This window comes from Manacus candei, unplaced genomic scaffold (genome assembly GCF_025592945.1).
Source record: "Manacus candei isolate 608988 ecotype Guabito, Panama unplaced genomic scaffold, ASM2559294v1 h1tg000076l, whole genome shotgun sequence".
NCBI classification, from domain to species: Eukaryota; Metazoa; Chordata; class Aves; order Passeriformes; family Pipridae; genus Manacus; species Manacus candei.
The window spans coordinates 11593825-11613445 of record NW_026138124.1 but is presented as its reverse complement, the minus strand read 5'-3'; the positions used below and the strand labels follow the sequence as shown (position 1 = coordinate 11613445).

At 54.6% G+C, this 19621-nt stretch overlaps 1 protein-coding gene across 20 annotated transcripts in view; it reads right to left on the bottom strand.

The window, feature by feature from the left end:
• Window positions 1-19621, bottom strand: part of RAP1GAP2 (RAP1 GTPase activating protein 2) — a 60483-nt gene that overhangs the window by 7799 nt on the left and 33063 nt on the right. For 14 of the 20 annotated variants that reach the window (XR_007908010.1, XR_007908011.1, XM_051809182.1 and 11 more), the window contains 16 exons: window positions 14030-14114; window positions 10182-10217; window positions 9903-9947; window positions 9329-9361; window positions 8955-9164; window positions 8343-8446; window positions 7775-7853; window positions 7072-7125; window positions 6735-6818; window positions 5781-5881; window positions 4999-5128; window positions 4654-4809; window positions 3872-3943; window positions 3387-3473; window positions 3005-3139; window positions 179-316 (listed from right to left, as the gene is read on the bottom strand). Coding sequence is in view for 18 of the 20 variants with exons in the window: in XM_051809182.1 (XP_051665142.1) it covers window positions 179-316; window positions 3005-3139; window positions 3387-3473; window positions 3872-3943; window positions 4654-4809; window positions 4999-5128; window positions 5781-5881; window positions 6735-6818; window positions 7072-7125; window positions 7775-7853; window positions 8343-8446; window positions 8955-9164; window positions 9329-9361; window positions 9903-9947; window positions 10182-10217; window positions 14030-14114 (1549 nt within the window). In the remaining 2 variants the exon portion in view is untranslated. Of the gene's footprint in view, window positions 1-178; window positions 317-3004; window positions 3140-3386; window positions 3474-3871; window positions 3944-4653; window positions 4810-4998; window positions 5129-5780; window positions 5882-6734; window positions 6819-7071; window positions 7126-7774; window positions 7854-8342; window positions 8447-8954; window positions 9165-9328; window positions 9362-9902; window positions 9948-10181; window positions 10218-12343; window positions 12464-14029; window positions 14115-19621 lie in introns of those variants that run through there. The other 6 variants (XM_051809173.1, XM_051809184.1, XM_051809187.1 and 3 more) reach the window with 3 other exon arrangements.

Here is a 19621-nt window from a genome sequence, read left to right as displayed (position 1 = left end):
AGCCCAACTTGAACAAGGCACCCAAACCCATGGTCTACTCAAGTGTTCTCCTCTCCTTTACCCTTGCTGCCCCTGCAGGGGACTGACAGACTACAGCACAGTGCCCCACTGGGCTGGACAGAGGAGGGACAGTGGGATAGAGGGACAGCAGGACAGAGGGACGTGTGGCTGCACTCACTGAGAAGGTGGTCTTGGTCACCTCGCCGCTGTTGTGTGCGATGCCCCCGCTGAGGCTGCCCGGGATGCCACTGCCGTGGTGCTTCTTCTGGCTGCCCACCATCGTCTCCATGGAGTGGCTGCGCACCCGGATGGCTCTCTGTGGCAGAGGGGACAGGGGACAACAGGTCATCACCACTCTGTGGGGTGCTGGCCCCAGAACCCCTCCTCAGCTCCAGGTCTCCCCCACGTACATGGGAGAGCAACCTGTCTGGGCCTCGCCGAGAACCAGCACACCCCAACAACCCCACTGGTGACAGCAGCAGCCCTGGCAGGTGCAGTTGAGCATGGGCCACCCTTGGGGAGCCCCACAGCCACCACAACATCAGATTTTTCCGCCATTGCTCCGTGATACTGCAGCTATGGGACCAGGAGCAGCAGACACAAACCCCACATCCAGCTTCCTGCCCTGAGCCTGACCAACGTCCCAGACCCCTTGGCAGGAATGGGGACCACGAGCGAATCATAAGCCATGTTTGTGTGCACACCTCCCATGATTCTCCCTGGACTTGGAGAGGACAGATCCTGCAGAGCCTCCAGCCCTGCCTGCACCTCTCCTGCACTGAGGGACCTCTCCAGCCTGCCCCAAAACAGCTCCTGAGGTGGAGGTTTTGCAGCCACACAAAAGTGCTTTTGTTCTCCAGTGAGCTAATGCTTGAGAATACATTCAGTCTGAAGCTCTGCTGCTGGTTTGGTCCATGCACCTCTGGAAGAGACCAGAGGTGAGCTCCACAGCAGTGGCCCCACAGCAGCTGCAGACTCTCCCTGCTCCCTTTGATCTTCACATCTCCCCATCAAGCAGCCCCCTTCCCTCACTCTTCACAGCAGTCACCTTTCCCTGTTCCCTTTGCAGCTATTCTCTGTGCTGTGCCATGGCTGCTGTTCCTCCAGCCCAAATCCCAGCTCAGGCTAAAGAGAGGAAATGAGCCATTGTGGGCCAGATTCCTGAAGGTGCCAGCACTGCATCCACAGGCACTTGGGGTCACAGAGCTGCAGGCAGACCCACACTGGGGTAGGGGGGAGCTGCAGCCCTGAGCTCTCACGGAGCCCTCAGTGCTGGAGACCACAGTCCCAACAGCCCCTCCTACACATCCAATAACAAACACCAAGCCAGAGTCCATCAGAACAGATTTATTTGGGTCAGCAGCAATTTATACATAATTTGACAGTGTTTGTAGGTAAAAGTGACCAGTTGCTTTGCTGCCAAGCAGTGCCTGTGGGTGCTCACACCCTGCAGGCTCCTGCCCTGAGCTAGGGAGCTCTGTGGGGCACTCCAGCACCCCCTCCCCACAGAGCAGGTCCTCTCCCTGCAGCAGAGGCAAAGGCACCTCTCACTCGCTCGTGGCCCAGCAGAAATGGGCTCCACTCACCTCTGAGAGTGGGCCCCTGGTCTCCTGGCCAGGGGGATGGGGCTGCCAGCTGGGTTGTGGGTGTGAAGCATTGGGCAAGAAGGTATCATGAGGACCAGGTCTCACCCCTTGCAGCCCTCATGTACCGTCTGTATGTCCCTGGTCACTCCAACAAGGCTCGGTGCAGGACATAAGCCAGCAGGCAGCCCAGCAGCGCGGGCCCGAGGCGGCCAGGCAGGCGCAGCCCAGCACAGACCACGGGGCTCACCTCCCACCCCAGCACTCCCTGCAATGCCAAGAGAGCATGGTCTGTCTCCTCACACACACAAAGCGTGCCCAAGCATGACTGTTTAACCTCAGTGGTGAGCCCCTGGCGTGGATGCTGTGATGTACAACTGACTGCACAGCAGTTCCATCCCTACGGCTCACACTGAAACAGGACACACCTGAGCCTCCTTCCACTGCAGTAGGGGCTGGGGAGGTGAACACTCCTCCTCCATGGCCCCATCCTCCAGGTGCAGGATGAGGCGACTCATCCACCAGAGCCCACTTCTCTGGGCCATAGATATCACTGTGCCTGCGAAGTAACTGCAGGAGCTGTCCCAGTACAGTGGCAGCCAGGACAGCCCCCCTGCCCATACAGTGATGGCCACTCTGTGTCAGCCCCGTCCCCACAACAAGGCAGCCCCACCAGAGACACCTGGAATGGCTCATTCCCCCAAACTCAGGTGCTGCCCCTCCATCTCGAGGGATGTCCCCACTGCCCAGCCAATCACTGACCCTACTGCCAGTGGGTGCTCAGAGTTTCCTCCATAGCATTTTGCCTCTGTTCCTTCTCCTCCAGCTCACACCATCTGCTCTACCTCACACTCACCCGGTCCCTCCAGCACACTCAGCACCCCTTCCCCTCTCCACCCCCCCCTTTCATTCTATCTCCTGTTTTAAGCACAATGACCACCACATCCCCCTTGCTTGCCATGGTAGTCACCTCAGGAATCTCTCCTGCTTGCTGTCCCATAGCAGCATCCAGCAACTGGTGACAGGAGCAGGACACACCCTGTCACAGCAGAGCCTGGCTGCAGGCACAGCATGTGATGGGGGGCTGGCCCTCGACTGACATCCCTCTGGACACACGAGAAATGCCACAGCACACTGGTGGAGGAGGAGATGCTCACGGGCTCTGGAGAGGTCACTACAACAGGGACACTCACCAACAACTATGGGACCACACCACCCTGCATCAGCTCCCATTGGGGCCAGCTCGGGTGCTGGTGGACTGAGCGGGTGGTGGTGGCAGGAGCCTCCACCTCCTCCCACCACCCTACCTTCAGGGGACACCTCCCGTCCCCCAACACTGCTCATCTGCGTCTCCCACCAGCATGTGCTTTGCCAGCCCTGGGTGCATTTTAGCTTTGCTCTTGGCAAGGGCAGGGCTTTACCTTGAAAGACTCCAGAAAGCCTCCATGACCCCCATTCTCCAGCTTGTCCTCCTCGGGCCCCAGCCCCAGCATGGTCTGCGTGTGCCCATGGAGCTCATCGTGAAGGTTGTCCAACAAGGCAGCCCGTGTGCGGTCCTGTGGGAATGAGAAGGGACTCAGCCAGGGCCCTGAGGGAGCAGCAGTGGCACCGACCCACTGCTCAGCTGGCTTGTCCCTCCTGGAGGGCAGTGCCTGCCCCACAAGGCCTCATGGCCATCACACTACAGTCACTCGTCCCTGCAAGTGCCAACCCATTTCAACAGGGACAGGTGGCTTTGAGAAGGAATGGGGGAATTCCCCACACCTGGCACGGTGCCAGGCAGGGACACACAGGCAGCGTTACCTCCAGCTTTGCAAACTTGTCAGACTTGCAGCAGGCGTTCTCGGCGTTGATGAGCTTGGTCAGCAGGAACTCCCGGAACTCAGGGCTCTGCAGGGACAGAGCCAAGGTGGAAAACACCTGCTGTTGTAAGACTCCCCATATCCCTGGAGCTGTACCAACCCAAAACATGGGCTCACAGCACCCTACAGCCCCTCTAGATGTGGAAGCATTGGTGGAAAACCCCAGACAGGCTTGGGGTGCCCTCCTGCACCCACACAGATGCCCTGGCACCAGAGCCGCCACTGCTGCCTCGTATGGGTGATGCCATGCACTGGTGCACGGCCACTCACCCTACCATAAATCCCAGGGCCTCACTGGAAACCAAGATCAATGCAGATCAATTCCAGAAGTCATGTTTTCCCCAAGAAGGTGGAAACGCTTGGAAACATCTTGGACACACACATCTACTTTCTTTATGGCTTGGAACATGGTTCCTCAGCTCCTACCTTCTGGAACACCGGCGGGTTTGGCAGGGCTGGGCCAAAGGAGGGGACATCTTCCCGGGCTGTGACTGACACCTGCAGAGCCAAAGACACATTATTCTCATGGATGCAGCAGGATAACAGGGTTTATGCTGCCTACACCCAGGTGATGTGTCAGATGGATGTGAGCTGTTCCAAGGCACATTCAAACACTGAGGAGCATCAAAACTCTTTAACAAATGAGCTGTTACAGGAGCTGTCATACACACAGCATTTTATACACAGATGTCTGTATACACACATCACATAATAGTGCATACATAATACACCTGTGTGCATACATGATATACCTGTGTGCATACATATGTGTGTTCAATACAAGCTATGAGAGCCCACCAGGCCTAACTCTGGTTGTGTCACTGAGCATGGGGAAGGTGCTGGGCAGTTGCCTCCAGAATTTGGTCTGAGATCATCGATTCATGGAATGGTTTGGGTTGGAAGGGATATTAAAGATCATCTATTCACACACCCCCTGCCATGGGCAGAGACACTTTCCACTAGCCCAGGTTGCTCCAAGCCCCATCCAACCTGGCCTTGAACAGTTCCAGGGATAGGGCAGCCACAGCTTTTCTAGGCAACCTGTGCCAGGGCCTTACCACCCTCATGGGGAAGAATTTCCTTCTAATCTCTAATCTAACCCTGCCTTCTGTCAGTGGGAAGCCATTCCCCCTTGTCCTGTCACTCCATGCCCTTGTCAAAAGATGCTGAAGCAAGAACAGGCACGTCCACATTGGGATTGCCCTCACCTTGTACACTGTGTTATCTCCCTCGGGGTTCTCCACCTGCACCACGATGTAGGCGTGCAGGAAGTTGGAGGCAATCATGTCTGGGACAAATGGCGTGTTCTCCTCTTGGAAGATAATTGCCACAATGTCATTGCCAATGTGCCTCTTCCTCTGGAGCTAAGCAGGAAGGAAGAACATTGGGTCGGTAATGCCAGGCGGTTCCACTCCCATGGAAGCAAATGCCAGCCCCGGGCTGGGAAGCCAAGCAACTGCTTCTGTGGTGCCGTGGTGCTGGGGCACTGGGCAGGCCAATGTCAGTGCATCCCCACTCAGACCCTTCTGTGCAAGGAAACTCATCTCTCTTACTTGTTGTGTGTCTCCTTCGGTAAAAGGCAGCTTTGTAGAGACATGAAACATTATCTCCCTGTCCCTGAACACCGTGTACACAGACTCTGCTCCCGTCTGCCCATGGCTGACATCCAGGCCTCCTCGAAAACTGGAGATGAAGGGAAAGGCAGAGAGAAAGGAAGAAATATTAATTGAAAGCCTCACAGAGAGTGCCAGTGGCTGTCAGGGGACAGGCTGATGGAACAGGCTAGCTCATTCATCTTTACCTAGAAGTGAGCAAACAGAAAGAACAAACCACGTCACATGTTCTAACCAAGCATCGCCATCACCAGCCTGAAATACAGGGTGTACACAGAGCAGGGCTGGTCAGCCAGGGCTGACCACAGCCGTGGGCACCAGCTGTGGCACTGGTGGTCTCACCATCCCTCACCAGCAGCGGGGGGTCTCTGCCCACACCATGGCTGCTGCAGTGACCGCCCTGGAGGCACCCACAGCTGAGCTGTGACACTGGGCACGGCACATTTCCACACACAGCTCCTTCCATCTATGGCTGAGCAGAGCCAGATTTTAGCACAACCTCAAATCTGCAGGAAAATAAGTTTTTCTCTCTTGGCAGCTCCAATTTTTTTTTTTTTGAAAACTCCTCCAGCTTTGAAAAACAAGCCAAAGCTATATTTGCTTCTGCTCTGCATATCCCGCTCAGGAGCAAGATGACTTCTGTTCTCACACGTAGATATTTTTACATATGACATGGTTTCTTGTTAATGTATTTGTAAAATCATCCTTTTTATCTAACTTACCCTTTGAAGTCCTGGAGTGTTATGGTGTCTCCCAGAAAACTTAGGAAGTTCTTGAAGGCAGTGCTCTCTTCATTATTACCAAACAGCTCCTCCTCTTGGGTCTGCAAAACACAGAGTGCATCTGCTGACAGCCCCCATCTCCCTGCCTGCCCATCCCCTGCCACCTCCTGCTCCATCCATGGGGTCCCTGGGGTGTGACCACCTTGTTCCAGGCTGCTCCCCTCCTCTGCTCCCCAGCTGGCACCCCCACACTAACCACTGGCCACCAGAACTGTCTGTGGGCTGTCACAGCCTGCTTGGCCCCCAGGACACTCCAGGGTAAAGCTGCTGAGAGCCACTTCTGACCCGCAGCAAGGACCTTAGGATAATGTCCAGGAAATATCAAAACACAAGTGAATCCTCTGTTGGAAAATCCAAGCCCTAATCCCCCTCCACATGCTGTATTTCAAAACAATGAGACCCTAATTATGGCCTTGCATGAGTCACTCAATCAAACCCAAAATGCAACATGTAAGATAATTAGAGTGCCTGTCAGAATAATTCTTGGTGAGTTCTGAGGGTGAGCTGCCTCTGCACTCCCCATCCTGAGTCCCCCAGCTAATGACAGCGTTTTCAGCAAGTGCCTGTCTTCAGAGCCCACAATCCCTCCAGACAAACATAGCTGTTTTGCTGTCTAAACATATATCTGATTAAAATACCATGCCTGCTAAAATCCATTTTCACATCCGCTTTTCCCTACAGCAGCTTGTGGGCTGATTTCCATACTGAGATTTTTCAGTCACATCATTTTTTAATGAGTAGGGAAAACATCCGAGCAATAAGAAACACAGTCAGTGAGGACACAGAGGTGCTGCATGTGGCAGAATTAACAACAGGGTCGAGTCTGTGCCCATGAAACACAGCTCTCTGGGGTGCAGGGATGTGCTTCACAAGAGTGGCATGGGGGCAACTCACCTGCCTGAACTTCTGATAGATCACACCAAACTTGAAGGTGTTGTTGACCTCATGTTCATCATAGGACACTATCATCTGGGACGCCTGCAGGAAAGCAAAGTAACAATTGTTTCACCAGGTAGTTCAAAAGCTGACAGAGCAAACCCACGGGCTGTGACACCACTCCTCGTGGTGGGGGTGGGAGAGCCCACTGGAGCTGCCACAGGGTACAATGGCTGGGCAGCACCAGGAGGGCAGAAGGGGGAAAGAAGCCAAATTCCCACATAATTAGGCCAAAAGTTTTCCACAGTGGCCCTGGGTGGGGTTCTCAGCATCCCTGCTGGGCAGGTTACTTCACCTTGGGGTAGAGAACCGGGTTAAACTTCAGCCCAGAGGCGTCATCACAGAAGGCCTGTGGGCAAAAGGAAAGAGCAGTCAGTGCTGGGTCCATGGCCAAAACTTCACAGCAAGGCCATGAATGTGTTACAAAGAAGCCAAACCCAGCATCTGATTACAGGAGCTCCCTGCTTTACATCCTCTCACTGGCATGCCCCGTGGCCTGGCTGGCACCCAACTGAGGATGCAGCAAGACAAGTCCCAGGTCTCTCTGTGGGTCAAAGGTGGTGCCACTTTCTCATCTCTTCTCCCAGATATCAACCAGTGACCTGCCTGGGATCAGCAGGAAACTAACAGTGGGGCCAGCACATAGCACCACCCAAGTGCTCCTTGACCTGAGAGCCGAGGCATTGCTGCCCAACACTGCCCAACGCTGTCCAATACATCCTCACACATCCCAACAGCACCCAACACCGCCCAACACATCCTCACACATCCCAACAGCACCCAACACTGCCCAACACATCCTCACACATCCCAACAGCACCCAACACCGCCCAACACATCCTCACACATCCCAACAGCACCCAACACCGCCTCACACATCCCAACGCCACCCAACACATCCTCACACATCCCAACACCACCCAACACATCCCAACACTGCCTGAGGTGCAGTGGCACAGGCTTTGCTGCAGGTGTCCCAGCCCACCTGGGCATTTTACCTTTGCAATCTGGGGGATACTTGGAAGCTTGCTCAATCCTGCCAGTGGGATCCTTTCATGCAATGTCTTCACTTTAGACCTAGCAAAGAAAGGACAATGAGCAGACAGATGTCAGGGAATGTCTACAGCAAAGCTGTGCCGGCTGTTGGGAAACACTGTTGTGCTGCATTTGTTGGGCCTGGTTAGTGAGCAAAGGCTCAATTTGTCTTCTCATCTCTGCAGCTCTTCAAATATTCATAGTTTGGAGGGAAATGACAAAATGCTTCAGACACGCTGGGTCCTGTCAGCTTACAGAGGGATGGCGAGAGATGTGACTGGTGTTATCCCAGGCAGGATTAAACCCGCAGAGGTTTACACTCAGTTCCAGCGGGTTTAGCAACAGATCAAAGTCTCATGTTCATTATCAGGTTTGGGCAGCCCCAGTGCAGAAACACAAGGATGCTGCCACTGCTTCCCATCCCACCCTGACCCCCTCCACACTGCTGCCAGTCTGGCTCAAGCATTTGCTGTAGAAACCGGGAACTCCCAAAGAGAGAATATTTTTTAAACAAGGCATTTTTTCCCATACCTGAGTATAACCCTTAAATATTCTGTGCCATCTGTCTCCTCACATTTAACAGAAAGGATCAGATTTCCAAGGCTGCTGGCTGTACAGTAGAAATTTAAATGATCCTAAAAATAGAAAACAGCATGTTAGTGGCAGGGAAGCAGCTTACCAATGGCAAGGACACTGCCCGGACACTCACCTGCTACCCTGCAACCCTCCCGTCCCTCAGGGCACACACTCTCAACCCCTTGCCAGGACCAGGGCTGTAATCCCTCTGCCAGTGGAGTTCAGCACCCTGCTCTTGGTGTGTTCAGAGGGCCAAAGAGGATTACAGGACTGTGAGCAAGAGGGCAGGGGCTGCCATGCTGGGCCTGTGCATCTGGTCAAGCCCAGGGTCCCCACAGACAGGAGGCTCAGAGCCTGGTGTGCCAGGATCCCTGTGGGATCCCTGTGGCTGTGGGGCCAGGGGTGAAGGTTCTGTGTGTGGCCATCACTGCCATGCTGGGAACCCGTTGGTGCCTTCACTCCTTGCAAAGGAGGAAGTTGCAAAATTTACCCATTTTGTTCACAACTAGAGACTTTTTCTTGGGCAAGGGTGTGCCATTTTCAGCCCCAAGGGATGGGGGCACCCACCTTCCCCAGGAAATGCTTGCGGTAGGCTCTGGCCTCTCCCTTGCACTCCAGCTTGTAGCCATAGGTGCTGGGGCTGAGGTTCTCCTCCTCCTCCTCGCAGATGCTGCTGTCAGATGAGGTGGGTGTGCCAAGGTTTTCTGGGTCTTCGATCCAGTACCCCCCAAACTGGGGCAGGATGATCAATGGGTATGGGCTGCCCTTCTCTAGGATCTGGAGAGACATGTGCCACGAGGGGTCAGGCAGGACAGGGGTGTGGATGTGGGGTGCAGAGCTCATTGCCCCGTGTTCTGCCCCCTTCTGCAGCAGACCCAAGTCCTGGCACCAGGGGAACGAGTCCAGCCCAGAAGGTGCTCAGGGGGGTTCAGTGCACCCACCTCATCAATGCTGGGGTACGGGATGTAGTCTTCCTGGAAAAAGGAACCAAAACACCATCTATGACCATGTGTTTCCCACCAGCCATCTCCTCACCCCAGCCTTGCACACACAACTGGGGAGCACATCCAGCACCCGCTGCCCTGGTCCCTCCCAGCCCATGCCCTGCATGAGGTGCTAATGGAGAGCGATGCTCCTGTCAGGTGAGGTCACAGCAAGGGGGGTGAGCCCTGGAGTGGTGCTCCTGTGCTGCCCAGGGGGGCCCCTCCAGGCTCAGGGTCTACAGGAAGGTGGCAATGCAGGGTGAGTCCTCTCTGAAGGGGGTTCCACTATTGGTGCAACTTCCAACCCTTTTACACAGCTCGACACTGAAATGCACCAGCCTGGACATAAAGCTGGATTAGGGATTTACAGGCACTGAATTCCCATCTTTGCAATTCAATCAGTGTCTTATTTTCAGATAACATCTAAATCCTTTCCAGCCCTTTGAGTGACTGTCTTTGATGATCACATTAAACCTCTGAGATGGGTGGGGGGACACAAAGAGATCCCCACAAGAAACAAAAATCAACCAACCTTGTGTTTCTGGCTTCCAGACCTCTGTTCTTCCAGTTTTGGTGCCTGTTTGGAACAAAATGAATGGATCAAATAATTAAGATGTTTTCAGCAACACAGGCAGTTGGCCCACCAACATGAGGGTATTTTGCTACATGGGGATAGCTCTGACCCAAGTGAGCCTGTGCTCAGGATGAACCTCCCAACATGGTAATGTAGGAGGTGCTGTGGGGCCTCTGCCCTCGCAGGCTCTGCTGAGGGAAATATCCTGCTATTACTGGCATGCACAGTGCTGCTCACCTGCATTTTTTCCAGCATTTCGAAGAATTCTGCCGACTGAAAAGAAAAGAAGGAAATCTCTTTTTTGATGAAAGTGGACACAAGGCAAGCCAGCCCAAGCCACATCACAGCAGGGACACTGGATCCCCACCCCAGACCGGGCACCCTGGCTCTGGCCCTCAGCAGATATGGGAAGAGACTCTATCCATAACTGAGGGAGTGTGCCCTCAAGATACCCCATCCAGTCCTGCTGCTGAGCAGAGTTGGGGCCTGCAGACATCCCACACCAAGCGCCCACCACCAACACTAAGGGCAGCACATGGATCAGTGAGAGCTAGCAGCTCCCTGACTACCCAATGGCTCCTGCTCCACATTCCATTTCCAGAGAAGCCTGGGAAGAGGGGCTGAGCGAGGCCGTGGCACTTGTCCTGCTCCCCATGCACGAGTGGGCAGCTGTGACCCTTGGAGCTCTGTCCAGCCCAACTCAGAGATCAGCATCACTGCTGCAGCTCCCTTTGCCAGCAGCCCTCAGCCCCCACAACTCCCCAGCTGTGTGCATGATTTGGTCAGTGGTCTGGAGTAATTTCTCTTCCTAATCACAGCAGCGTTAGCGAAGCTGCTGCTGGTGGTGCTGGGCTGGCCGGTGCAGGGTTAATCCCCACTTGCCACTTGCCAAACAACTAAAGAGATTAGTGAGCCTGACTCCAATTAGAAACCCTGTGTGTGCCCCCTGCAGAGCACCAGTCCCACAGCAGCCCATCCTGCTGCCTGGCTGTGGGCTGTGGCCGCCCTGCCTGGCCAGTGCCGGGGGAGGACCCGCAGCTCTCAGGTACACACAAATAAATTACCCAGTCAAACTATGGCTGTAGATGTTGTGGCACTCCCAGTAAACCAGTAAGTGGCTTTTCTGGAGGTGTGACACAGCAGCCCCATCCTCCCCTCTAACCCATGTTTACTCCTGGCCTCCTGCCCTGCTCCAGGTGCAGTGATCCTGGCTCACACGGCTGATAAGAGGCTGTGCCATGGCAGACACTGCCAGTCTGGGTGGAGAGCAGAAAGCAGGATCAGCAGCTCCCATGCTACCAGCTGTCAGAAACAGTTTGCAGGAAAGGTCTGTGGGATTTGGGGCAGAAGGGATCATGGTGAAAAGGGGAAAGGCCTGGGGGGTGATTTTTTAGTGAGCTCATAGAATAGACTGAATTTCTCAAAACACACACAAAAAAAGAAGAAAAAACAGGGGAGGAGATGAAGAAATGAAAATAAAAGGCCAAAGGAAAACCTGAGAGAGATTTTCCTTTAATAATTGCAGTGAGCAAAGGTCAAATTTACAGCAGGAGCAGCCTACAGCTGCCAGCACAGGTGGGGCAGCCGTGGCTCCTACACAGCCCTGGCCGTGTTTCCAGCTTTAGACTAAGCCCACCCTTACCTACCACTCCTGTGGGAGTTAAAAAGAACCTTGTCTCAGACAGCTCTGTGCCCACAGCTGGACACTCTTTAAAAAGGCTCTTCCTTAGTTTGAGCTTGGTTTGGATTTCCTTTATCTCCAAGTATAAATGTTCTTTGAGTCAATTTGGGTAGTTTCAGGTAGCCGGACGCAAGATCTGACCCCACTGTGGCACCAGATCCACCTGCTACAGTCCTGCAGAAAATGCCCACATGGACTGAACAAAGCATGCAGCAGCCTGTGCCCTTCATGGCATTGTGCATACTCAGAGCCAGCCTTACCAGGCCACAAACATTTTGGTAATTACAGTGTGTGTACAATGACACCTTTGTAGCGCCGGCAAGAAGCCACGTCACCCACCGAGGGTGCAGCCAGCAGAAGGGACTCTGCACTCACTGTGCTGGGCTTTTGCTGCAAACTGAACCTCCACTGGTGTTTGCAATGACACCAAAGGCAGCCCAGAGTGGGCAGCGCTGCCCTGCCGCCTTCATATGACAAACTTCGTCCTGGGTCGTGAGTTTAGTGGCGTACCCCTATGAACAAGGAGCACTTGGAGAAGTTGCAGCTGGCAACTTCTGGCACTGACAGTGACCAGTAAGTGCCTGCTTCAGAGGTTTACAAACAAAATGACACCCAGAATAACCCTGCACCAGGTGGGAGCTGCCATGGATGGAGGGCAGCGAGAGAGCTGTGCCAGTCCTCCTCCCCATTACTCCCCTCCACACGTCACAGCACTCACCAGCAACCCGGGAAGAAATCCATTATATCCATTACCTTCTCGGCATCAGCCAGGGCTGCTGCCACGGCAAGGCTTCCTCACGGGCCCCCGGCAAGAGCGGCCGAGCCCGGCCATCCCTGCCCGGCCCCACACCTCCCCTCGTTAATGTTTCCCCAAGCCAGAGGCACACCGGCACGGCTGCCTTGTTATTTCAAAGGGTGGCTCCCCTGGGAGGCAGAGTGCCCGGAACAGGTTGGGCAGGAAGCAGTGAGGGTTTGCAGAGGACGGGCAGGTGCCTGCTGGGATGCAATGCAAAGCCCCACGACAGACGGGGATGCACGGCCCCATGGAGGGACTCATGGCCCTGTGGCAAGATGCACTGTGCCCCTCAGGTGGGCACTCTCCTGGGAGAGTGGCAGGAGAAACCGGGCACTGGGCAAGAGATAGAAAATCCCTCTCTGCCTGGAAATCTGCATGCACAAAAAAGTCATAGCCCTTCTAAAGGAGCTGAATGAATCCTAGATGTAAATCCTCTCAGAGTCAGTGCAGGACAACCCAAGCTGCTGGCTCAGGAGCTGCAGAATAGGCACCAGCATCAACAGGGCCTTCCCATCCCAGCAGCACCAGGGAGGAGGCAGAACAAGCCTCTTTGGCCAGAATGCCTGCATGGCTCTGACAAAGCACAGGCAGTCTCAGCTGCCAGTGACTTGCTCCTGTCCCAACACCCATGCCTACCCCCATCCCTCTCTGTGACACTAAGCCTTGCACAGGTCTCTGGGAAGCACCTCAGAGTCTACCAAGAGCAGGGCAGAGCAGGATGAGAACCAAGGACTTCGACTCAATGCACTCATGCTGTGCAGCATCTCATGGCAGGCTCAGCTATGCCAGGGCCAAGTGACCACCCACATCCTCTGCACTGGCTGCCGCCGGAGAACCCAACTGAGTCCTGAGAACCAGGTCTCTGCCTCCCAGCCACAGCCACAGTCACCTCAGCTTTCCCTTCATCAAGCTGATGGCTCCTTGATCCCTGACATCTCCTGTCCCAGGCACCTTGAGGTCCATCTCTTAAATATCAGCAGATATGTCCCAACCTCTGCCTGCCTCAAACCAATGGCAGCGGGACCAAAGTGGCAGCAGGGGCACTGGGAACCTCCAAACAAGGAGGCACACAAACAAACCCAGAGGCCCACAGACAACTTCCAGCCTGGAAAACACATGGCTTTATTTCTGTTTGGCACCTCTGGAGTTCCCTATGCCTGGCACAGCTTAGCAGTGGCCGAGTGGTCCCTGGCAGGAAGGAGCGGTGGGTTGGCCCCTGCAGCAGTGCCGGCCAGGGATGCACCGTCTGCCTCGTGTTGGCACAGAGCCACCCACCACAGTGCTTGGGGAGGGTTACTGGAAGGAAAACAGCACTGGAACTCAGCACCCTGCTCGTCATTACTGCTGGCGATTGCATAACGTGAGCGGCGGCGCAGGATGGGCCGCTGGCACACAGGCCCTGCCGCCGTGGATGGAGGGATGGATGGTGTCGGAACAGGCTGCAGGCTGAATTCCAGAAACCACCTACTGCTGCTCCCGCGGGAACAGCCCTAATCCGTACAGCTGCTGCGTTGGAAGTGCCGTTCCTCACCAGCCTGGCTTTCCAAAACCGGCGCCTCGGCTGGACCGCGCGCCCACGGCCCGGCACCGCGGTGCCCCTGCACTCACCTTCATGGTCGGGGGGGCGGTGAGGGGGGGTGACAGGGGCCGCTCCGGGACGGTCACATCCGTGCTGTTCAGCAGCTCCTGCTTCCTGGAAAACCAAACACAGGCGTGTCAGCTCTCCCCTGCCCAAGCCAGCATGCAAGGCAGGAGATAAGGGTTATCTCCCTTGGCAAAGCCATGGCATGTGGCTGCCTGTACAGTAATATCTGGAATCTGAGAAAAAACCCAACAGACGGTCTTAGAAAGCGATAAAAGTAACCAGAAAAGCCCCGTGCCCAGGGCGAGCTGTGAGCCCTCACTGCCCCTTGGTGTGGTGCTGGTGGTGCAGGGACAGCAGGGCTGGGTTCCTATGACAGCCCATGCCCACAGCTTCCCTCCCTCCAGCACCTTCCCTACCATGGCAGGACCTGTGGCTTAGCAGCCTTCTGGCAGCAGAGAAGGCTCCCAGCTCAGTGACAGCCAGGGACACCCTGGCTGGTTTGGAGGCACCCAGCCAAGGGCCCCTTTGACAACAGGGCACCTGGCACAGGCACTGTATTTGGAGGCAGCAGAAGCATCGTGATGGTGCGAGATCTCAGGGAAGCAGGGAGCAGACCCCGTGCCATGCACAAAAGCCCCCTAAACCTCAGAAAGGCATGGCCTCAACCTTCCACTCAACAAAATCCCCACCCCTCTCACCCGGCGGTTCCCGGGCAGGCAGCCACGCCATCACACAGCAGCACTGCCAGATGCTCCTCGGGGAGTCAGAAAATCTGAGATTTAATTTAGTTTCCTCTCGTCCCTGCCAGGTTAGTCCTGCAGAAACCGGGCCAAAATGTCCAACTGTTTATCTCGCCATAATGAGGTTTGGTTCCCATGGCAGCCCGCCCCGGGATGGCTCCCACAGCACAGCGTGCACAGCAGCAGGCACTGGGGCCCGCTGGGGCCCTCTCCAAAACACGTAGCTGCTGCCAGAGGGTGCACACCTGACCTCTGGAAACACTGGCCCTCACTGCCAGCCCCACCATCCTGGGCCCTGCCCTCCCACTCACACTGTCCTCTCCTCCCGGGTCCCAGCACCTGTGACAGCAGGTGACAATCACCTGCCGGTCGTGGGGGAGGCTCGGGTGGCTGCAGCCCCTCCTTGGCAGGGCCCTGCATCACAGAGAAGGCAGGAGATGCTGAGGGGGTGAAGTGGGGATGAAGCAGAGAGGCAGTGGGGATGCTGGGAAGGCAGAATGGGACCAGCAACACTGTGCCCCTCAGAGCCACAGGGCACTGGGGGCTGCGGCACCGCTTGGGCTGTGCCAGCAGTGCAGCCACAACCAGAGCACCTGAGAGAAACACCCATCAGGCTGTGTCCAAACGTGAATCCAGACCAAGGACTGATGTTTCACATTATATTAAACCAAAATACATCTTCTTTCATTTTTTTTTTTGTCTCAGAGCAGGTTAAATTTACATTGTTACACCTCTTTTGAGCTCTTGGCATCTTCCAATTTTTCCATGCAAGAAATGAATTGAAGCAATGTGGGGCAATAGCAGAATTTCTCTCCTGCCCACCCATACTGTTTATCTAGCTCCTTCCCTCTCTGCTCTCCTCAATCTCACCATGACTCCACTGCTGAAAAATGCCGAGGATGACAGATTTTCCCTGTTTGCTCTTTGACTTTCTAGGACACTAAAGCACAGCCTGATCTGGAGCAAACCACTCATCCTCTGCTCTCCTTGCTTTGAACCCTGAGCTCTGCCTGATTGCACTCAGCTGCACAGCGGCCTCAAAGGCATAAAATGGATACGACTTTGCAAAGATTAAAGTTATAGGGATGTGCACAAATAATTTGATTTGATCTGGGATTTGTAGTGGGTTGCCATAGCATCGTATTCTAAGTATTATAAAATCACCCAACTTAACAACACGTTCCTCTGTCACATGCTGGCTGCTTCTTTGGGGCCAAACTGCTGGAACTGCTCCTACAGTTCTGGGAGAGCAAAACAAGCCCATCCCCAACCACCACTTGGAACTGGCCTCCACACTGGGAATCTGTTATGTTGAAGTCCAACCACGGACGCCAGTGATTCAATCTGCCATCAGCACCGAGGTCAAGGGCTAGTGGCCCATTTCCCAAACAGATTACCCTCACAGAATGATAAATGAATCATGAGGCAGATTAGCACGTCTTTGTGCACCAGGCTACAATCCAAGGATCCCCCTGAAATGACCCCAGTGCCAGCAGGGGCTCTCAGCCCCACACTGAGACACGGTGCCCAGCTGGCACTGAGAGTACAAGTCTCTGCAGAGCCCAAACCACAGCAAAGGTCATGGGTGCCCCTGCCAGCAAAGACCAGGGCTGGGGATGCTGTGCAGCTCACCCTGCACTCACCTCTCCCTGGCACCACGAGAGACCAGCACTGACAACACAACCAAAGGTCACAGCGCTGTGCTTGCTCCCCACGGGGGCACCTGGTGCCCAGCAGGCAGCTCTGCCTGCCCCTAGTGCCCCTGCACCCACCCTGGCCATGGCCACAGCCAGGCACCAGTGCACAGGAGGGGTGAGAGCAGCCTCCAGAGCCTGCTGGACACCCGTCTCCAGAAGGAAGCACAGGCATCGCTTTAGTAATTTTATTTCTTTGTTTTTCTCATTAGGCAAATTAAGAGAGAAGGAAAAGAAAGAATTAGAATCCTGCATACTTAGTAAATCTAATTAAGGAAATACCTTAATGCAGTTATGCAGGGCTGACTGCAGGGTTTCCTAACGGAGACTGAGATCAGCTCTGCCATCCTGGCATGGTCCCATCCAGGACCCAGCTGTTGCCAGCTCCCAGGGAGGCAGAGCCCACCAGGCCAGGGCTGCTCCCCTGGCTCCTCCCAAAGTGGGAGTAAATGGGGATTTTTCACCCCATTTCGAATGCATAGGCATTGGCAAGCTCCTAGCAGAGTGAGGGTAGGTGAGGTCTTTCTCTTTAGAGTGTCCCTGATCACATCCCAAAAGTACCTTTAAATTCATATCCTAAATTGGGTAAACCTCACTGACATACTGAAATTCTGATTAAAAAGTTCTGTTGAGCACAGAGCCGGGGCTGCCTGAACCCCCAAAGTGTTCCCAGCCAGATCCTGACTCCAAGTGTACACTTCCCTCCCCCTCTCTCAGCCCAAATCCTAATGAAAAACTCCTAATGCATCCCACCTTCTCATTTTGTCCATCTGATTTCCCAGATGGGCTCTAAACTGACCCAGTACGTTCATATAAATCACACACGGGAAGGGGAGATGTCAATGTATTACCTGACACGGCGAAGTGCTCCACAGCAAACAGTAGGCTCTACCTCTGTCACACTGTGTAAATGAGGCAGGAGCAGCCCAGGTTACCCTTATGCCTATGCTTAATTCCACACATCAAACCTGGCCTAAGGAAGTGCCAAACTCCTGCAGCAACAAGTTCTGCCTGTCAGATGTTGCATCCTTGAGAAGGTCAGCAATGACTGTCCTGTAAATTAACAGCCTCTATTTCTGCACTCATCATTTTTTATCCTTGATGGGTATTACCTTGCCAGCTGCTTCCTTTTTAGTTTATTTAATATTCCATTCCCAGTCTCTTAAGTTTTCAGAGGGGACCATGCTTCCATATTGTTTTCCATCCTCCCCCTACCTGAGCTCAGCCCTGCCCACAGCAGGCAGTGGGAGTGGGGAGCAGGCTGCTCACCCTCCCTCTGTGAGGGCTCCTCTCCATCCCCCACACGGCTGGGACTGACCCCAGGACACAAGCACCTGCCGATACCCCAGGCAGAGCAGCAGTGGCCAGGAACCCTCAGCATCTGCTCACAAATTGCAAAAAACACATCCAACCAAAACCGTGGATTTTTTTGCAACACAGACAAGGGCACCTTGATGAGGGTTTACACCTGGAAATCTGCAGCGAGTGCCTGAACAAAGCACCTTGCCCTGACTTTGAGCAGCTCTCCGCCCAATCCCGGGATGCCAAGCAAGCAAGATCTCGCTGCATCATCACTCATCCCAGGGAGGACGTCAGCAGAGGACACGCACTGCTGCAGGCTTCCACCAAAGTCAGACAGCCCCAAGGCTCCAGAACCCCCCCAGACCCCGGCTCCAGAGCCCCCCAACAGCTGGGCTCCTGCCCGAGCAGCCAGTGCTGAGGAGCTCCCAGAGCACTGGGCAGAGCCCCTGCCATGGAGCATTTTCCCTAAAAACTGATTTACCTTGTTGTGTCCTGGCTCAGGATGGCCCTGCAGCGTTACCTTCTCATACAGAAGCCTCAGAGTCAGCAAAAAAAAAAAAAAAAGTGCGGCATTTTCTGGTCCACATTTCTTGCAATGAACTACATATTTGCAAACTGTCAGCCTGCACCTGCACACACACAGCATCCCCAGTGCACCATCCCCGAGCGGGACCACAGCCAGCTCAGAGCAAGGGGATATTTAACTGCCAATGGGGTTGGCTTTAATTACCCCTGAACAGAGAACAAACATTGTGGAACAGTTCTGAGCATCCTGCCCTTGTGCAGGCAGTGGATCCTTGTGGCCTGCACTGCCCATGGGAGTCCCAGCTGCCTCTGCTGGCCATGAGGGTCCCCTGCCCACACTGGCTGTGGGGTCCCAGCTGCCTCTGCTGGCCGTGGGGGTCCCTGCTGCACCATGTGTTGCCCATCCTGCTTGGGGGGATGGTGAGAAGCTGACTCCTGCTTTGTCTGCACCTCTACAGCCACTGGAATCTTTCCAACTGGCCAAGGACTTCTCACTGGGCCAAGCCAGGACAGTAAGGTTTGATATGCAAGTAATGGTAGGAACAAGTTTTTATCTTTTACAAAATGTGCTGCCTGCTTTCCCTTGCAGAAGCAGAGAAAGTGGAGATTTCCTGCAGATCTGAGTAAATCAGCCAAGGCACATGCAGACGTTTTCAGACCAGAAGGCTCGTCTGATCCTATTCCTGCCAAACCCGAGCCAGGAGCCTCGGGCAGCCGTTTCCGAGCTGATTCAATAATTTGCAAATTGCAGAGAACAGCTCCCAGAAACCTGCATCCCTGAGCACCAGGGGACTGGTGCCAATGGGCAAGGGGAGACTGTGGATGGAGGGGTGCCCCACACCGAGGCACCCACCCACCAGCTTTACTCCACGAGAGGACAGCCACCATTGCATCACCTCACTTGCACGTAGGACGTTCAGGAAAATTCTTTTAGATACAAATACAGTCCAAATTCCAGATTTCCAGAGCAGAACAGGAGCCAGGAGGAGCCCACAGCAGCAGCCACCCCCCAGGGCTCCCTGCTGCTCCCCTCCCCTCAGCAGGGGAGCCATAGGTGGCAGATTGCAGGTGAAGGGGCAGGTAAGCACCACCCAGCTCTGTGAGGGGAGCCTGGCAAAGGTGGTGTGTTGAGCTGCACTTTGTTGGGTTGCTAACAAGAAAGGGACATGGGCCACCAGGGACTCTGCAGCTGCCACTGATCCTGCCAGGCTTGCATATGGCTCACGGAAAGCAAAATTCAATTGCAAATGCAGAACAAAGACCAAATGTAGGAGGAAAAAAAAGCAAATAGGAGCAGGTGGAGGAACTGAGTCCCTTTTGACGATGCCGCTAGCAGTCCTTCCCTTTTCCTGCA